Source organism: Bos mutus, chromosome 17 (genome assembly GCF_027580195.1).
Source record: "Bos mutus isolate GX-2022 chromosome 17, NWIPB_WYAK_1.1, whole genome shotgun sequence".
Lineage (NCBI taxonomy): Eukaryota > Metazoa > Chordata > Mammalia > Artiodactyla > Bovidae > Bos > Bos mutus.
The window spans coordinates 782,157-801,858 of NC_091633.1; the positions used below are offsets into that span (position 1 = coordinate 782,157).

Sequence of the window (19,702 nt, forward strand, 5' to 3'; positions counted from 1 at the left end):
CAACCGCTGCCGGGGAGGCGTCCCTATTGGCTGCAGCGGACAAGCGCCCCATCAGATTGGCCAATGCGCCGGAGGGCCCATCCCATCCCCGGGCCGCGCTCCGCTGCAGTCCCTCGCATCCCCGCTCTGTGGCCGCGATTGCAGAGTGGGCGTAACCATGAGGGGTCCCCTCCAGGAGCCTGGGGAGAAGGAAGGCCAGGAGGAAGGGGCAGCGGCGGCTTCTGGGTGTCCTGCTGGGGTCCGGGAGGCCAAGAAGGGTCTGGACGCGGATTCGGACTCTGACCAGGAGACAGAAGGTGCCTACTGGCAGGGGGTGGGGGGCAGGCTGGGGCCGCGTAGGCAGGGGACCCCGTCCGGCAGGAGCGCACCCCTCCGTGGGGCTGGGGGCGGCTCTCGCCCTGTGCCTTCCCCACCATGCTCCTGGCGTCCCATCCTTAGAATAGGCTTCCAGAATGAGGTTAAGAGGCACCCCCCCACACCCCAAACAGTGTAAGAAGGGCTGTCTCACCCGGGCCATCAGAAAAAAAACTAAAGGAATGGAGGTGGGAACTTAGAATTGTTTCAGTTTCCTCCCCCATAAGAGGTTACCACAGCCCTGTGTCTGCAGTCCGGTGGAAGAGACAGCGTACACTGCGGGGTCCCAGGGGGTGGACGGGGAGGGGAGGGCCAGGACCAGCTACACAAGCGGCCTGGAGTGCACGTGGGGCCGCGGTCCCCGCCAGCACAGGAGGAAACGCCTCCAGAGGGGAGACCAGGCTGGGCAGTGGGGCCGGCCGGGAGGGAGCCACGTGAACCCCATCTCCCATCAGGTGCCCGCAAGCCTGGCGAGCTGGGCAAGGACACCCTCTACCTGAGGTCCTGCCGGGCCTATAGCGTCGTGCCCGCCTCCTGCTTTCTGCGCCAAGGGAGCGCCCCAGAGCTCAGCCTGCGGCACCGTGGCCTGGGGCCCCAGGTACCCCGGGAGGAACCCTCGTGCAGGCTTGGAGGATGAGGACCCGGGAGGCAGCAGCCTTGGGAGGGGTCCCTTCCTGAGCCCACTGCCCCACACTCCCCCAGCCCTACTCGGGGTCCCAGGCATGTCCCAGCCCCCACACTGAGTGACAGGTGGGATCGGGGTTACGACAGAGTTCAGTACAAGGACTGTGGGGCCTGCAGCTGCTGCTAAGTCACTTCAGTCATGTCCGACTCTGTGTGACCCCATAGACGGCAGCCCACCAGGCTCCCCCGTCCCTGGGATTCTCCAGGCAAGAACACTGGAGTGGGTTGCCATTTCCTTCTCCAATGCATGAAAGTGAAAAGTGAAAGTGAAGTCGCTCAGTTGTGCCTGACTCTTAGCGACCCCGTGGACTGCAGCCTTCCAGGCTCCTCCATCCATGGGATTTGCCAGGCAAGAGTACTGGAGTGGAGTGCCATTGCCTTCTCCGGCGGGGCCTGCAAAGCACCCCTGATTTGTTGGGTTAAGCTCCTGGGGAGACCGAGAAGGAGAAGCCGGCATCCCTGGGCCTGTGGGAATGAACTGAGCAGGCTGAGCCCCGCAGGCAGAGCCCAGGGAGTGCCCTGCCATGTCTGCGGCCCTGGGAAGGACCAGGCCCCTCAGGTCCCTCTCTGTCCCAGGGGGCCCGGGCTCTGGCCCATGCACTGACCTCCAATCCCTGCATCAAGCGGCTGGACCTTCGGGACAATGGACTCTGTGGGGCTGGTGCAGAGGCCCTGGCGGGCGCTCTGAGCAGAAGCTGCAGTATCTGTGGTAGGTTCTGAGCCTGGGGTAGGGCTGGGCTACCCAACACGGGGCCTTCCCACCCCGCTCCCAGCTGCTGCTGCTGCTGGGGGGCAGGGCTTCATCACAGGGTGGGGAGGGTGGGGTGGGGCCAGGCCCTCTGCGGGGCACCCGGAGTTGTGGGGCCTCCTCCACTGTCTTCGGCCAGCCAGCACCCACTGTGTGTGGTGCCCTCCCAGTGCCTGGATGCAGAGAGGCAGGGGGCAGACGGGCAGGGGCCAGGCAGGGCGAGACGAGAGGGGCTGGACCTAGATGCCGCCTCTGCCACGGAAGGGCAGGGAGACCCTGGGCAAGGGTCTCCCTGAGCCTCAGTTTTCAACACTCAGCCCTTGGAGACGTGGGGACATACACTCCGCAGAGTGTCTGCTCATGTAAGCCCTCCATGCGAGGCCAATTAGGTGTCACTGCCAGTCCCCGGAAACGTGGCAGTGGGGCTTCCACGGGTGAGCCACATGGCTGCCAGGAGTGAATCACCCTCTGTGGGGCTGGGTGCATCTACATTACAGCCCTGCAGAGTAGGCGGCGTTAGCCCCCCGACAAAGCTTGTGGATACATGGACTGGGGAGGGGGCTCTGGGGAGCTGCCTGGGGCCGCAGGGGACCCAGCTGATGGGGGCAGACTCACCACCCACCCCAGGACAGTCCGGCCACTAAGTCCCCCATGCCGGGACAGGCTGGGCAGCTGTGGGGGATGGAAGGGGTGGGGCCTGGCTCTGGAGCCCGTCCCTGAGGACTGGTTCTGGCCCCCAGATGTGGACCTGTCGGAGAACCGCCTGGGAGCGGAGGGAGCCCAGGCCATCTGTGCCGCCCTGGCGGTGAGCCCGGCTGTGCAGAGGCTGCAGCTGGCAGGGAACGGCCTGGAAGAGCAGGCAGCCCAGTGCCTGGCTAAGCTCCTGCTGGCCCACACGGGCCTGAAGTCCCTGGACCTGAGCTACAACCAGCTGAATGACCAAGCAGGTACCATCGGGCCACCAGCCAGGGTCACCACAGTGGTGCTCTTGACCGTCTTCCTGGGGCAGGGTGGGCGGAGGTAGGCAGGACCACTCGGAGCAGCCGTGCCCGGCTCCTGTTCCTGCACCCCCACCCCCACCCCGGGACTCTCAGTCCATTCCCCAGATATTTCTCTGCCCAGCACTGCCTGTGGGCCCTGACAGCCACTAGGGATCCAACCATGAACTCAACAAAGCCCTTGCCCTCACGGAGGGCTTCCCCGATGGTGCTAATGATAAAGAACCTGTTTGCCGATGCAGATGCGAGAGACTCAGGTTCAATCCTTGGGTCAGAGAGACCCCCTGGAGGAGGGCATGGCAATCCACTCCAGTGTTCTTCCCTGGAGAATCCCACAGAGAGCCTGGTGGGCTACAGTCCATGGGGTTGCAGAGAGTCAGACACGACTGAAGCAAATTAGCAAGCATGCCTTCACGGGACACATGTTAACAGGATTACCCTCCATAATTATTGGTGCTACAAAAGAAAGAAGCAGGGCAGGATTCTGGAGAAGAATGGACTCCCCCCCACTACTTCAGAGAGGTGACCACCGGGGAGGACTCTGTGAGGAGGTGACGTTTAAGCTGAAGTGTGCAGGACAGAGAAGTCAGTCATGGCAAGACCAGAGGGAGAGCATTTCAAGCAGAGGAACCATTTCCCAGAGAGACAGACAGACACCAGGGTGGCTGGGCTACTGAGCCAGGAGAGAGGGGCCCGGCGTGGGACGGAGCGGCAGAGGGGCTGCAGGGCCCACATCAAGGCGGGACGTGAGGACGTTGCTCCAAGTGCGGTGGGAGACATCAGTGGGACGCCCTCGTCTCAGCACCTTCTCCCATGCCCCAGGGCCTCTGCACGGGCTGGCCGCCCTGCCAGGAGCATACACCCAGTCAATTCTGAGAGTCACCTGGGGGCCTTCCCTGAAGGTCCAGTGGCTAGGACTCTGCGTCCCCAATGTGGGGGCCCTGGGTTTGATCCTTGGTCAGGGAACCAGATCTCATATGTTTCAACTAAGACCTAGTGCAGACAAATACAATTTAAAACATTTTTTAAAATTAAAAAAAAAATCCCTCGGGACCCTGGGTTAGGAATACAGATTCGTGGCCTGGGATCTGCTGGGCCTCTGAATCCTCTTGGGGGGCATGCCTGTGCACCTGCATTGTAACAGCTGCCCCAGGAGATTCGCCTGATCCAGAAAGTTCAGGAATCACTGCTCTGCCTTCTGAGCGTGAGTGAATGGCGCTAGCCTCACTGTGGGAGAATCAGTCCTAGAGTTCAACTGTGAGACAGACAGTCTGCCTTCTAAGAAAACTACTGTGGGAACAGGCAAATTAAAAGAAAAGCTCACTTCAGGCTTTCAACAAAGTAAGTCTAGGTGACCCTTTGGGTCAGCACCAGACAGGCAGTGAGGTCGGAGGGGCTTGGGACTCGAGGCCCTTTGAAGGCTGCACGGCACATGAGGGTCTGTGGGTGGACCCGCCTCCCTGAGGGATCTCAGCCTCCCCACCTGACCCGAGGCCAGGGTAGCACGGACCTTGTGGGGTGGCTGCGGGGGTCGTGAAGAACACGAACCGGGACCACAGAAGGCTTATTCACAGCTGTAGGTCCCGCTCACCCTTCCGCTGCTCAGCAGAGAAGGGGGTTCCCGCCAAAGCGGGCGCCACCGCCGCCTGCCTCTCCCAGCCCTGGATGTGTCTGAGACCCTGTGGCTGTCAGACCTGGTGCTGGACGAAAGTGGGGGTCTGGATCTCAGGGAGGCGCCAGGAGTCCTAGCAGCCCTGCAGGGAGCTCTCCAAGGTGCTGCCACGTCTGCGGACCTGGCCGCCGAGCCTTCTGCTCTGTGCTGGGTGCGGCACCAGGGAGAGGGGCCAGGCAGGGAGGTCTAACACTCAGAGCCTGGAAGGATGGACACAGAGCAGACAAGGGGTCCGGGATGGTCCGACCTGGCCTGGCTGAGTAAGCAAGGCTTCGCGGCCGGGAATGAGGCACTGTTCCCCAGGTAAAGAAGGGCGTCAGCAGTTGCACATGGGGGTGGGGTGGGGGAGCAGGGGCAGCCGGAACTGAGAACCAGGAGCAGGTCAGACCCGCTGAGCCCAGACTTGGCAGAGAGGGTGGGCAGGGCTTCTGCCCATCTTACATGTGAAATAGCTCTCGGGTTTCTTACCCACCCAGCCCTGCTCTTTCCTTTCCTTTTTTCCCTCTCTTTTTAATATTCACTTATTTATTTGGAGAAGGGCATGGCAACCCACTCCAGTTTTCTTGCCTGGAGAATCCCTTGGGCAGAGGAGCCTGGTGGGCTGCAGTCCATGGGGTTGCAGAGAGTCGGACACGACTGAGTGACTTCCACTTCACTACTTATTTCTTTGCTGCACTAGGTCCCAGCTGTGGCACGCAGGCTCTTCAGCTGCAGCACGTGTGACCTAGCTCCCTGACCCAGGATCCGACCCGGGCCCCCTGCCTTGGGAGCCCTGGTCCACACCAGGGAAGTCCTCTCCTCTTCTACCCCGCTGCCTGCTCTCTACCACAGCCGCGCTGACCGTCACCTCCTGCGCAGACGGTGGCACAAGCCACCCAATGGGCCCCCTGACCTCTGGTTCCCGCCCCCACCCACCATAACCTTGTCTCTCCTTAAAGCATCTCTCTAGTGCCCATCTCTCCTACGTCCCCTCACAGCCTCACCTGGGGGCCCAGCGCCAGGCCTGTGTGTGTTTCCATGAGCCCTGGGCTCCCTGTCCCCCCTTCTCCCCCCACATTCGCTCTCCATGGGTGCATAGGGTGTCCCTTCATCTTCAAGGCTCTCTCCGCTTTTCTGACCCCCCCCCAAGGCAGGGTTAGCCCCCAGTCTGTCCCCAAGCCTCCCTGTTTGTGGTTGGATAGCTCACATCCCACAGATGTGTGTTTATAGCTTCTCTATTAAATCTGAATGCCTTGAGGGCAGGGCAGGCCCATGTGGGGCTAGATGCCCTGACACGCGTGCACAGCAGAGGCCCTGGCCCACAGCGGGTATCACTATCAGTTCTTGAAGGAATGATCAGAGTGAATAAGAAAGTCTGTTGTGGTGTTTCTGAAGGGGAGACGCTTGGACCAGCCCTGGCAGAAAACACAGGACTCATGGAGCTCAACGTGAGCTGGAATCACTTGCGAGGCCTGGGAGCCATAGCCATCGCCAGAGGACTGGAGGTACGAGGCCCCGCCCAGCAAGCCCCTCTGGCCTCCTTCGGGGCTGGGTCTCCCAGCCACCAGCCCCCATCTCTTGCAGCTCTTCAGAAATGAGCCTTAGGGACTTCCCTGGCAGTCCAGTAGCTAAGACTATGTGCTCTCACTTCAGGGGGCACAGGCTCAATTCCTGGTTGGGGAACCAGATCCTACATGCCTCATGGTACAGTCAAAAAAAAATAAAAATAAAAAAAGAAAAGGAAGAAAGGAGGCTTGGATCTGTCCAGCAGCGCTTAGAGGATGTTTCTTCAGGTGACTTCAGTTTCCCTGGCTCTATTTAACGACGACAGTTTGGTCTCCCTGCACCGACTCTCAGGTCGCTGAGTGAGGCGTCCACAGCTGGAGACGCACGCCTCCAGAGACGTCACGGACACTCGGGTTGGGGGACACCGTTGGTCCAGTGATGCACACTCACCGCTGGGCAGATGCTTGCCTGAGATGACAGCCCTGGGCCCCAGGACCCCTGCACACCCTCTCACATGCTCTGCCTGTTCCCTGGTCCCAACACCTGGGGAATGGGGGGCACAGGGCCCCGTGATGCCCCTGGGGGCAGCTGCCTCTGCATGATCCTCCTCGGGAATGGCAGCGCGGCCTTGCCCTCCGACAAGGCTGACCGGGGTCCCGCCCCACAAGCTGGGCACCCACGGGCTCCCCACTTCTCCCCATCACAGTCCTCCGGGCACATTTCATCCAACAGTCCTTCACTGGCATCCTCCTTGGGCCCTGGGATGCTCTGTGCCTTGGGATCCCTGCCCGGGAGGGGTCCCCGTCACAGCGTCTCTGGGGCCTGTGGCCCCAGGGCAGACCGCTCACTCTGAGGCTCACTCACATCGGTGCCCACCCTCTACTGGTCACCACTGCCCAAGCCCAGGGCTCTCCCCTGCAACCTCTGTGGTCTTCTACTCCCGGTCCACACTCTGCTCCTCCGCTGTCCTGGGCTCGGAGGCTGGGGCTCCTGTCCTCAGCTGTCCTGGGGCCTGGCTTCCTCCATCGCACGTGTGGTCCCGTGGGGTCGCTTCTTTGTGTCCCAGGCAAACATCTTCCTGAGGGTCCTGGACATCTCGTACAATGGCTGTGGGGATTCTGGAGCCTCCGCGGTGGGGGAGGCGCTCAAGACCAACAACGTGCTGGAGGAGCTCTACATGAGGTGAGAGCAGGGGGCCCCCGTCCCCGCCCCCAGGCCCCCCGCCACCCAGGGACTGGGGCTCCTCCTGCTGCTGTTCACCCTCAGGGCTGGAACCTGTCACAGTCCCAGGGCATGCCGCTCTGTCCCCCTCACTCAAGTTCATCCTTGCTACGTGAAAGTGTTAGTCCCTCAATCGTGTCCGATGCTTTGTGACCCTATGGACTGTAGTCTGCCAGCCTCCTCTGTCCATGGGATTCTCCAGGCCAGAATACTGGAGTGGGTTGCCATGCCCTCCTCCCGGGGATCTTCCCAACCCAGGGACTGAACCTGGGTCTCCTGCATTGCAGGCAGATCCTTTACCCTCTGAGCCACTAGAGAAGCCCATCCTTTGTACCTGGGGACTCGTAATTCCTACCGCGTGGCTGGGGGGTGGGAGGTGTAGCATGTAAACCTCTTCAGCAGAGCTGGTGCGGGCGTGGCGCTCCACGTGCGTGCTCCTCCCTTTCAGGAGGGGTTTGTGCTCTGTCCAGCACGTGGCTGCTGGGGGCCTGCCATGGCTGGGCTGCTCCTCCAAGCCCAGGCAGGGTCCCAGGCTTCCTGGGAACACCAGAGGGAAGGGAGGAGGTGGGGGTCAGACAGGTCATGGGCTGTCCGCCATTGGCACAGGCATCTGCTCCATCCTACCCATTTTCCCCTCCTGGTGGGGGAAGCTGGGGTCTGAGAAGATAGAGGGAAGTGGGGCTGGCCTGGAGACAAAGTAGCCAAGAGCAGTGAGGGGCCCTGGAGCAGGAGGTGGGGAGGGGGCTGGGTGGCTGTCGTGGGGACAGAGCCAGGGTGCAGGACGTGAGGGAGCACTTGCTGAGCGCTGAGGGCCCGGGAGCAGCAGCCGGTCTCCACTGGGGAGTGGAGTTGGCAGGGAACAACTCTCTAGGCATGTCTGCTGGACCCTGAACACTGGAGACTCCATTGAAGTGTCTATACAATGACTTGCCCAGGGCCCCCCGGGGAGTGCTTGGAGGCTGGACCTGGGGGTTGCACCAGCAGCTCCAGCCGCGGCCCTGGGGCAATGTGGCTCTGCACAGCTGCCTGCAAGGCAGAGCAAGGCACACGCCTTTCTGTTGCAGCAACAACCGCATCTCTGCGGCGGGAGCCCTGAGCCTGGGCCTGGGCCTGCGAGTCAACCAGACACTGAGGATTCTTGCTGTGAGTGCCAGCCTGATGGGGGAGGCCCCGGCACAGACCTGCCTGTGCCTGCCCACACAGCGCCCTCCCCACCACATCTCAGCCTGGTGCCTGCGGGCACACGGGGGAGGGGGTGCCCGGCTTCCTCCTGCAACCTCGTCATCCACTCACCCATCTCTGGCCTGGCCCACAAATTCCTTCGGACTACCCCCAGGCCCACCGGGCTTCCCCTCACCTCCCCCTGGCCTTACTGGAACCGAGGGGCCATGCAGGTGTTCCTTCTCCAGTGGGGAGGATGTGGCCAACCACCGAGAGCAGAAGGCAGTAAAAGGAGGCCAGACCAGGCCCTCCAGGACCTCTCTGCCAGCTGCACGTGCTCCGAGGACAGCGCCAGCAGGTCTGGGGACATCATCCCTGCCTGGCCCTCAGGCAGCCCAGGAGCCCCCAGCAGCACCCACTTCCCCAGCCTGAGGCTCACTCTTGCCCCCGAGTAAAACCCAGACCTCTCTCTAAGCTCTGAGTCTCCATTTCTAGCCACCTGCCGGACGGTCCCCTAGATGAGAACAGGCGCACGGGATTCTGGGAGTCAAACCTGACCTCACCGTCCCCCCACAGGGCTGCCTCTAGGTGGAGGCTCCTTGACATCCTGTCAGCTGGGGCCCAGTGCTGACCCCGCCTCATCCCGCACCTTCCCTCTGGGGAGGGGGAAGGGTTGCCCACTACTCCTGCTCCCCGTCTGCCATCGGGTCATCTTCCTAGACAGGAAATGGTCCCGCCTTTAAATCTCTGTGGACAACGCCAAGCTTAGTCATCTGCTCATTCACAGCACATGGGCTCTGCGCTCCGCCAGCCCCGCCCTCCTCCCCACCTTGAGCCCCTTCACTCTCAGCCCAGTTCAGTTCAGTCTCTCAGTCGTGTCCAACTCCTTGCGACCCCGTGGACTGCAGCATGCCAGGCCTCCCTGTCCATCACCAACTCCCAGAGCTTGCTCAAACCCATGTCCATCGAGTCAGTGATATACCATCCAACCATCTCATCCTCTGTCGTACCCTTCTCCTGCCCTCAATCTTTCCCAGGATCATGGTCTTTTCCAATGACTCAATTCTTTGCATCAGGTGGCCAAAGTACTGGGGTTTCAGCTTCAGCATCAGTCCTTCCAATGAACATGCAGGACTGATCTCCTTTAGGACGGGCTGGTTGGATCTCCTCTCAGACCAAGGGACTCTCAAGAGTCTTCTCCAACACCACAGTTCAAAAGCATCAATTCTTCGGCACTCAGCTTTCTTCACAGTCCAACTCTCACATCCATACGTGACCACTGGAAAAACCATAGCTTTGACTAGACTTTGCTAGAAAAGTAATGTCTCTGCTTTTTAATATGCTGTCTAGGTTGGTCATAGCTTTTCTTCTAAGGGGCAAGTGTCTTTTAATTTCACGACTGCAGTCGCCATCTGCAGTGATTTTGGAGCCCAAGAAAAGAAAGTCTGTCACTCTTTCCACTGTTTCCCCATCTATTTGCCATGAAGTGATGGGACCGGATGACACAATCTTCGTTTTTTGAATGTTGAGTTTTAAGCCACCTTTTTCACTCTCCTCTTTCACTTTCATCAAGAGGATCTGCAGTTCCTCTTCACTTTCTGCCGTATGTGTGGTGTCATCTGCATATCTGAGGTTATTGATATTTCTCCTGGCAAGCTTGATTCCAGCTTATGCTTCATCCAGTCCAGCATTTCTCATGATATACTCTGCATATAAGTTAAATAAGCAGGGTGACAATATACAGCCTTGACGTACTCCTTTCCCAGTTTGGAACCAGTCTTTTGTCAAACAAGGAGGGAACACAGCTGGGGCCATCAACAGAAAATTGGATTGAAGATTTACTGAGCATGGCCCCACCCATCAGAACAAAAGAGTTTCCCCCACAGTCAAGTCTGTCCCATCAGGAAGCTTCCATAAGCCTCTTATCCTTCTCCATCAGAGAGCAGACTGAAAACCACAATCACAGAAAACTAATCAAACTGATCACATGGACCACAGCCTTGTCTAACTCAATGAAACTATAAGCCATGCCATGTAGGGCCACCCAAGATGGACGGGTCATGGTAGAGAGTTCTGACAAGACGTGGTCCACTGGAGAAGGGAACGGCAAACCACTTCAGTGTTCTTGCCTTGAGAACCCCATGAACAGCATGAAAAGACTCTCAGCCCAAGCTGCTTGCAGTTTCCCAGCCATGTGGTACAACCTCTCAACCCTGCTTTGCTCCTGTGGCTCTTCTTGTTGAAATGCCCAACTCAACCCACCTGGCCTGGAAAGCTCAGCTTGGGTGTTTCGTCCCATCCACCCTTCCCTTCCCATGGAGGGTCAGCGCAGGGGTCTCTGAGCACTCTCCATGCTGCACTGTTCTGTTTCCTTTCCTCTCCTCCCTGCAACAGTGAGCTCTTTAAGGGTAGGGTGTGTCTCGTGTGTCTCTTTGATTCCTGACAGAGTGGGCGCAGGCTGGGGGTGCAGCCAGTGTCCACTCCCTTCCACTATTCCCGGTTCCAGCACCACCAAAGGCATCAGGTCGCAGGGAGGAGACTTTTGAGCTGAGATAGTGGGGCCGCCCACTATCTCAGAGCCACATCCACAGAGATGGGGGATTGTTCCTGCTGCCTGGGCTTGGCGTCCCTCACTGAGGGACCTGCGTGCTTCTCAGGTGTCGAGGAATCCCATGCGAAGTGAAGGCTGCTCTGGTGTGCTCAAGTCTGTCCAGGCTAATCCACAGTCTGCACTGGAGCTTCTGGACTTTTCTGTGAGTTTCTCATAAACCTTGTCTCTGACCCTCCCAACAGCCCTGGGGGATATGACTTTCTCCATTTTAGAAAGAAAGAAGTGGGGATTGGAGAGAGTGCCTGGCTCAGGTATACGGTGTGGCCATATCCGAGTTCCAACCTGGCCACTCTGACTGCGCTCCTGCCCCTGTGTGGGGTGTCGTGGTGGTCTCACCTCAGACCCCTGCCTGGGTTCTTCACTGGCAGAGAGAGAACAGGTGGCTCAGAGGCCCATGCTCACTGATGTTTGGATTTGCAGGTTCAGCTCTTGAAAGGCAGCCCCTCCTCCCAGCCGGTAGTGCCCGCGAGTGGATCCTAGTGCTGGAGGTTCGCTTGAGGGGCTGCACGAGAGATGAAGACCCTGTTTCACTCCATTTTGCCTTTAAAAAATTCCTTACTGGCAGTGTGGAGTCTTAGCCACCGGACCACCCAGGAAGTTCCAGTTTTGCCTTTTAAGGCAGGAAGAATATCAGTCTTGTCTCAGGTGGTTAAAGACAAATGAGAGAATCCCCAAGTACAAACCATGAAGAGTCTAGTCACAAATCACTGCTCCTTGCCCTTCTGATTTAGTTCAACCCAGGCTTGAGTCAAAGCCTGTTCAGAGGTGTGTCTACAGTTTCAATCGTTCAAACTGGGGACAAACTGATGCCCTATGAGGCTCTTTGAGACCTTGTGTGTGTAAAATGGCCAAGTTCTCAGAAAGTGATAACATCCTGTCTGGTGATGGGTTTCTCTTCAGGGTATCCAGGTGAACAGAGAGTTTGATGACCTCGCCAGTTCAGTGAAGGTCATTCTTCCAGGGCTTTGCATAAAGATGGCTGCCCGCAGAGTGGAGTACAAAAAAGAACTGCTGGCCATCTTCACACCATCTGAGTGACTATGTGTTGTGTGACTTTCTTCTCTCTCCCACGGGCCACTTCAACTTCAAGGTGCCTTTCAACTGAGGCCCCATGTCAACCAGGCGGAAGTCCTACAGAGCTGGCCTTCATAGTGACTGAGACATCAGTCTTAGGGTGTTCCGTTGTTCTCATTCAGGTCCCAAATTTGTACTCCTAGAGAAATGAAAACATGTCCACACAAGAACATACATGTTCATGGCAGCAGTATCCATGATATCCACAGAACGCAAACACCCACCAACTGATGAGTGGACAAATACAGTGTAGTGGGCTTATACAATGGAATATTACTTGGCAACAAAAAAGGGTGAAATTTGGGATGATGGAAATGTTCTAAAACTGATTATGGTAATGGTTGCACAACTTCAGTAACATACTACAAGTATTTGAATTGTGTACTTTAAATAGATGAATTGTACGGTATGCAAACTGGGTCTCATACAGTTAAGAAAAAAAGGAAGGAAGTAATGACACGTGCGACAACATGGATGAACCCTACCCTAAGTGAAAGAAGTTTATCATAAAAGACCACTTATTGCACCACTTTAACTGGGTGACTTGTCCAATATGTACATTCTATCTCAGAAAAACTGTTGCTGCTGCTGCTAAACCACTTCAGTCACCTCAGTGTCCGACTCTGTGCGACCCTATAGATGGCAGCCCACCAGGCTCCCCTGTCCCTGGGATTCTCCAGGCAAGAACACTGGAGTGGGTTGCCATTTCCTTCTCCAATGCATGAAAGTAAAAAGGGAAAGTGAAGTCACTCAGTCGTGTCTGACTCCCAGTGACCCCATGGACTGCAGCCCACCAGGCTCCTCCGTCCATGGGATTTTCCAGGCAAGAGTGCTGGAGTGGGGTGCCATTGCCTTCTCCGAGAAAAACTGTTATATATACACATTGTTTGGTCCATATCGTGTGAAAAAATGTATAAATGTGTATACTAGCAGAAAAGCAAAAAAAAAAAAAGACCCAAAACAAAACAACCCTGGCACATTAACAATGCCTATCTCTAGGTTTTGGTTTTATGGCTTTTATTTCCTTTTTTTTTTTTGCTTTTTCCACTCTTCACACTCAGTATGTTTTACTTTTACAACCAGAAAAATAAGTCGTACTTAAGACTAGGCCGGCAGCACAGGCTTCGAGTCTGCTGCACTCTCGGCGCCTGAGGAAGGAGGGCCCCCCCACACCCACGACGACGTCCTGACCTGAGGCGGTGCTCGGGGCCAGGAGGCGACGGAGGGTAACAGGAGCCAGGCCTGCGGGATGAGGGCCCCTGAGGAGCCCCAGGAGCCTGCTCTCCCTGCTCCCATGCTGGGCAGCACTCCTTTGGCAACCCTCCGCCCTACAGGGCGGTGAGAGGATCTCACAGTCGGAGCGCAGGGCTGGGCCGAGCGCCAAAGGACGGTCCCCCGCTTCCCTGTAGGGCCTGCAAATAACCAAGCCAGTCATTACACGAAGGCCCAGCGCCCTCCCCAATTAACAAGGAGGCCGGGCGGAGAACCTGCGGGGTGAGGTGGAGTAGCCCAGAGCAGGCCTGCTGCAGGGTGCGGGCAGGGCGGGGCAGGGCGGGGACCGGTTTGAGGAAACCGAATAAGGAGACCGGGCGCGCTCCGCCTCCCGCGCGCAGCCTTCCCGCCAAACCCTTGTCCAATCAGAACGCACCACAAGCCGGGAGTCCTGTATGAGTCAATCAGAAGCGGGATTCTAGACTCCGCCCCGCCCCGCAGCGCTCTGGACCAATGGGCATCGGCGGCGGCGGTGGCGGCGTGGGGTCCACGATGACGTGGGCGGGGTTAGTCCAAGGAGCTCGAGGCTTGGCGTCGGCAGTTGAGCGGCGGCGTCTGCAGGAGCGGTTGGGGTTTGTGTACCGGCGGCGGCGGCGGTTGAGCTCATCATGGTACGGATGGACGGAGCGGGGGAGCGGGAGGGCGGGCGGGCCAGTAGGCCTGGGGGCCGTGTTCCTGGTAGGGGAGCGCAGACCGAGAACGCTGGACAAGCCCCGTTTGGGCTTCTGGTGTGAATCACGCGGCGACCCGAACAGAGGCTGAGAAAGAGAAACTGCGAAAGCAGAGCCGTAGTTCCCGAGAGTATCGACGTCCGAGGGCCTCGGCGGCCAGCGCGCCTTGGCTTGTGGCCCCAGGGCTCAGAGGAGGCAGGCAGTCCCAGGTCCAGCTCGCGGGGCGCGGACAGTGGGCAGCGCCGGGCTCCAGAGGTTGAGGGGGGCCTGCTCGGGAAGGAGGTCATCTACCGAGAACCGGGGGCGCAGGATTTGGTCTGCGGGAGCTTTGAGAGAGGAAATGGAGCCAGGGACAGGAATATCATTAACCAAACTTCAGTGATCCAGGCGAGGACGGCGGTGCGCTTGCCTTTCTGAGGACAGTGAGGAATGATTTCCCCGAGCGATTCCTTTCATTGTCAGTCAGTCAGGTGGACATGGCCTCTACTGACCACGGAGCTCCCCAGCCGCACTTTGTAAATGAAGACATTGGGTCACAGAGCTGACCCTGAACACACTGGGGCTGAGCAGGCGAGAGTGACATAGGCGTACTGTGAAATACAGCCGTTCTGGATTCAAAGCGAACGCTGTGCGTTTGAAGACCGTGTGGCTGGGTGGATTTCAAAGGCCTTCCCAGGGCGCTGTTAAGAGTCTCTTCTGGAGGAGTGAGTGCTGTGTCACTGGAGGAGGTCTTTCCTGAGCCCAGTGCTTCGCTCTGGACTGAGGTGCAGGGACTGCTGACTCACGTTCATCTCTGACATATGGTGCTTGTGTGATAGAAACAGGACCAAGCTCCTAGGACTGTAAGTTAGAATTTAGGGTGAGTGGCACTCCTCAGATCTCACTTGATCTCCTCTATGTATTTGTTCAGATGATGTGTCTAAAATCAGCCAGACGGTTAGGGAATGTAGAGTTACATTCCCAGCAGGAAATAGAGGGTACATTCAAAATATTTAATAGGTACTGTGAGTGCAATCTGTTACAAGATAGTACTTATAAAGAAGGGGGCAGGGTTTAAGGAAACCACCAGAGGACAGCGCAGTGTCCCAGCATGTGCCGTTCTGGGAGCCATTAATCCTAGGCTTCAAGGAGTGAGCAGAGGCAGCGCTTACAAAGAGCCAGCGGGTGGGTTTCTGACGACCGCTGATTGCCCACAGTCTGTGCCCTTGAAAAGGAACCCAAGACAGCCTGGCCACACCTTCCTCTAACCTCCATGTCTTGCTGACTGACACGGGCTAACGCAACCAGAAGCTAGGGGGTACAAGTCAGCCTGGAACACAGCTGGACAGAGAGCAGAGGGTAGACCTAGAGGGGCAGGTGACTTAGGTCCTATCCACTTTGCCTTTCCCGGCTCCATTACAGCTTATCCTTTGGTCAGGACACGATCAAAATTGCTATATTCTTCAGAGAAGTACTGTGACTAGCTATAACATGGAGTTTGTCATTGACATTATATGGCTTGCAAGTTTTAAAGCAACTGATTTACCTATGGTAGCAAACACGCAGGCTTTTGGCTAATTCTGGCGCTGTCAGCTCAGGTGCTTCGGAGCAAGCCAGGTTTCACAGGGTTTAAAGGGTCACATAAGGCTCCGTGAAAACAAGGCTTGAGAAAGCCTGAGACGCTCTGAGGCACATACAGACGTTGAGTTAGATCTGCGTGCCGCGCAGAGACCACGGCCATGTCGCCAGGCCTCACTCGTTGCTCTGCTTCCAGCGCGAGTGCATCTCCATCCACGTGGGGCAGGCGGGCGTCCAGATCGGCAACGCCTGCTGGGAGCTGTACTGCCTGGAGCATGGCATTCAGCCCGACGGCCAGATGCCCAGCGACAAGACCATCGGCGGCGGGGATGACTCCTTCAACACGTTCTTCAGCGAGACCGGGGCCGGCAAGCACGTGCCCAGGGCCGTGTTCGTGGACCTGGAGCCCACCGTGGTCGGTAGGTAGCCTCCCCCTTGGCAAGGGAAGCCCAGAACCTTCGCCGGGTGCCTCCCGGTCAGAAGCCCGAGGTAGTTTCCGAGGAGAGGGGCCACCCAGGAGATAACAGACAGGCACCCCGGAGCCCGGGAGACCCAGGCCACAGGGGGGTGCCCGGGGCAGTCAGGCTGGCATCCGTCCAGAGTGGCAGGACCGTCCCAGTGATGCCTGGGGTGGAGCGGCGGGTGTGGGCGAGAGGTGCCCACAGAGCCGCCAGGGCACTCCCGTCCTTTGGGAACCCACCACGCTGAGACTTCTTCTGGGTTGATGGGCCCCCGGAGCCGAAAATGGCAGGTGGGGCGTGTCTGTCTTGGAGACTCTCCCGGAGACCTGACCGCAGGCCGGGAGGAACGGCGGCGGGCCTGCAGGCGGCGGGTCCCGGGGCCGGCCGCGGGCGGGACGGCGTCCTCCAAGCCCGCCGCTGTCCCCCCGCAGACGAGGTGCGCACGGGGACCTACAGGCAGCTCTTCCACCCGGAGCAGCTGATCACCGGGAAGGAGGACGCGGCCAACAACTACGCCCGTGGCCACTACACCATCGGCAAGGAGATCGTCGACCTGGTCCTGGACCGCATCCGCAAACTGGTGCGGGGGCCCGGGGGCTCCCGGCAGGGAGGGCAGGCCCGGCTCTCGGCGGCGCGTGCGGCCCGGCTCACGCCTCTCCCTCCCGCAGGCGGACCTGTGCACGGGGCTGCAGGGCTTCCTCATCTTCCACAGCTTCGGGGGCGGCACCGGCTCGGGCTTCGCGTCGCTGCTCATGGGCGGCTCTCGGTGGACTACGGCAAGAAGTCCAAGCTGGAGTTCGCCATCTACCCGGCGCCCCAGGTCTCCACGGCCGTGGTGGAGCCCTACAACTCCATCCTGACCACGCACACGACCCTGGAGCACTCGGACTGCGCCTTCATGGTGGACAACGAGGCCATCTACGACATCTGCCGGCGCAACCTGGACATCGAGCGGCCCACGTACACCAACCTCAACCGGCTCATCGGGCAGATCGTGTCCTCCATCACGGCCTCCCTGCGCTTCGACGGCGCCCTCAACGTGGACCTGACCGAGTTCCAGACCAACCTGGTACCCTACCCCGCATCCACTTCCCCCTGGCCCGCGTGCGCCCGGTCATCTCGGCCGAGAGGCCTACCACGAGCAGCTGTCCGTGGCGAGATCACCAACGCCTGCCGAGCGGCCAACCAGATGGTCAAGTGTGACCCTCGCCACGGCAAGTACATGGCCTGCTGCATGCTGTACCGGGGGGACGTGGTCCCCAAAGACGTCAACGCGGCCATCGCCACCATCAAGACCAAGCGCACCATCCAGTTTGTGGACTGGTGCCCGACCGGGTTCAAGGTAGGCTGGGCGGGGGCGTGTGCGCAGCTTTCTGCCCGTGGCCGGCCCCGGGGCGGGGTGCTGACCGGCGCGGAGGGTCCCCTGTTCCAGGGCAGCTGGGCTGTAGGGACAGCAAGGTTAGTAATCAGTGTGCTGGACGCCTCCATCCCGACCCATACTTGATGTACCTTTACTTCTCACAGCCGATCCATAATGCTCACGGGCTAACATTACTAACATCTTACACTTCAGAGACAGAGGCTGAGACAGCTTTTAGAACCTAACGGCCTCAGGGGCAGCGACAGGAGGAGGGAGCTTTCAGAGACCCTGACCGCAGGCCTGCCTGTCCTCACTTTCCCCCGCTGCTTGCCCAAGAACCTGGTCAGAGTCTGGGGGGTCATCTGTGATAGAAACAATGGGTTTCGATTCCGCATTACTTCAGCGACGAGCTGTCACTGAGTCTCAGGCAGCGTTTGTTTCTGTACAGAGGGTCTTCCGTTCGTCGTGCAGTAGTTTCTGTGGGGCCAAGGGTGGCTCACTGCTGTTTCTCCAAGCCAGACTTGGAGTGCCGCCTCCCATGCAAAACCACACTAATTCAGTGTCACAGTGAAACGTCTGCGCAGAGAAGAGCGTCCAGAATTTGAAGCCAAGTCCCAGAATGTCCCACTTTAGAGCCCCTGATCACCAGGCTAAGTGCCTGGCCACGCCTGGGCTTGTTAACCCTCGCCCTCCTCCTCGTTGAGTCCTTTTCCCAAGCGATCTGCGTTAGCTAAAGTGCTGGATCGCGTCTCAGCCCTGAGGGGTCCCTTCAGTGTCTGGGAGTTGCCATCTCCAGGGCCTTTGTAGATTGAAAACGAGGACAAGTAGCAGCGATGTGTGGGTCTTCGTTTTCCCATTTTAAATGTCAGAGCTTGCCTCTGACCACACCCACGTTGTTGCACCCACCTGGCCTCTGTGAGCCCCACTTCAAGACACCTTGACGCGGACCATCTGAGGGTGTACAACTCACACATGTAAAGTGACTCTCAGGGATAAAGTGTATGTGACGGGTTTCACCAATCTGGAAATATCCACGAAGTTACACCTTCCATAGATGTTTGCAGGCCTCTGAGGTTAGGTTATAGGTTGGGGTTGAAAGCTTTTTTTTTTTCCCGCCATGTCACCCGGCAGGGGGATCTTAGTCCCTGGGCCAGATGTCAGCCCTTGGCCCCTGCAGTAAACCGCAGCATCTGGACCAGGGAGGTCTTGTCTTCGTCCATTCTTCTTGGCTTGAGGAGTTTCCTTTCAGTGCCCTTACTTTGACCTTGAGAAGGCAAGGCTGCCACCCAAGGCATTCTCAGCTGGGCAGCACTCTGTGGGGTGCCTGGCACTGTGCCCAGGCTTCCCGTCCTGGCTGAGTCTGAGCCAGAGGAGAGGCCAGTCTGGGGAGGTACAGGAGGTCACACTGCTGTCCCCACGAAAGAAAGTTCACCCCTGATGGTGTTGAATCCTCACTTGTCAGTCTGAGTGTGACTTCATATGTTAACAACCGTTTGCTCAGGGGTGCACCATTTTCGTGGAATCTTTTTCCATGTTTGTATTAGGTTTTCTCATTATAAAAGTGTGTATGTGGCAAGATGTTTTAGTCATGCAGAAGACTGAAAAGCAAGTGAAAGTGTAGGGTATTAAACTGTGGCAGATACTGCCGAAAAATACAGTACCCGTTCGTACAGGGCATCATGTAAAGTGGGTCCATGGCCCCCATTTTTAAAAACAAGCTTCCATTTCCGAGGCCACACTCCCCACTTGACCATGTTGTCCTTCTCCGGCAGGTGGGCATCAACTACCAGCCCCCCACAGTGGTCCCGGGGGGAGACCTGGCCAAGGTGCAGCGGGCCGTGTGCATGCTGAGCAACACCACGGCCATCGCCGAGGCCTGGGCCCGCCTGGACCACAAGTTCGACCTCATGTACGCCAAGCGCGCCTTCGTGCACTGGTACGTGGGGGAGGGCATGGAGGAGGGCGAGTTCTCGGAGGCCCGGGAAGACCTGGCGGCGCTGGAGAAGGATTACGAGGAGGTGGGCGTGGACTCGGTGGAGGCGGAGGCCGAGGAAGGGGAGGAGTACTGAAGGGGCGCGGCCGCAGCCCCGCACCCGGTCCCCCGACGGCCGTCACAGACGTGCTTCTCTATTAAAGTTTTTGTGTTGAGCATCATCTGTGTGTATTGCTTTGGGCCCAATCCCCGGCCAGATACCTGCCTTTCCAAGTGAGCTTAGGGGAGAGCCGTCTTCCTCCCCGACGGCAGTGTTGGCGGCAAGGCCGCACGTCTGTCTGACTGCCTCATCTGGCGCGTTAACCCGGAAAGGGGCGGGGGCGGTACGGGGACGCGCGGTCCTCCTACACACGCCGGGTCAGCGAGCTCCTCGGGGCAGC

At 58.5% G+C, this 19,702-nt stretch overlaps 1 protein-coding gene and 1 pseudogene across 1 annotated transcript; both read left to right on the forward strand.

Moving 5' to 3' along the window:
- The first annotated feature begins 63 nt into the window (after nt 1–63).
- LRRC74B (leucine rich repeat containing 74B) lies at nt 64–11,494 on the forward strand. The gene is made up of 9 exons (XM_070385718.1): nt 64–296; nt 810–952; nt 1,615–1,747; nt 2,527–2,733; nt 5,831–5,940; nt 7,008–7,123; nt 8,227–8,305; nt 10,981–11,076; nt 11,355–11,494. The coding sequence occupies exons 1-9, from the start codon at nt 158–160 to the stop codon at nt 11,412–11,414; spliced, it is 1,083 nt and encodes a 360-aa protein (XP_070241819.1). The 5' UTR covers nt 64–157; the 3' UTR covers nt 11,415–11,494.
- Nucleotides 11,495–15,795: 4,301 nt separating this feature from the next.
- On the forward strand, nt 15,796–19,398 carry LOC102273705 (tubulin alpha-3 chain-like; annotated as a pseudogene).
- The last annotated feature ends 304 nt before the right edge of the window (nt 19,399–19,702 follow it).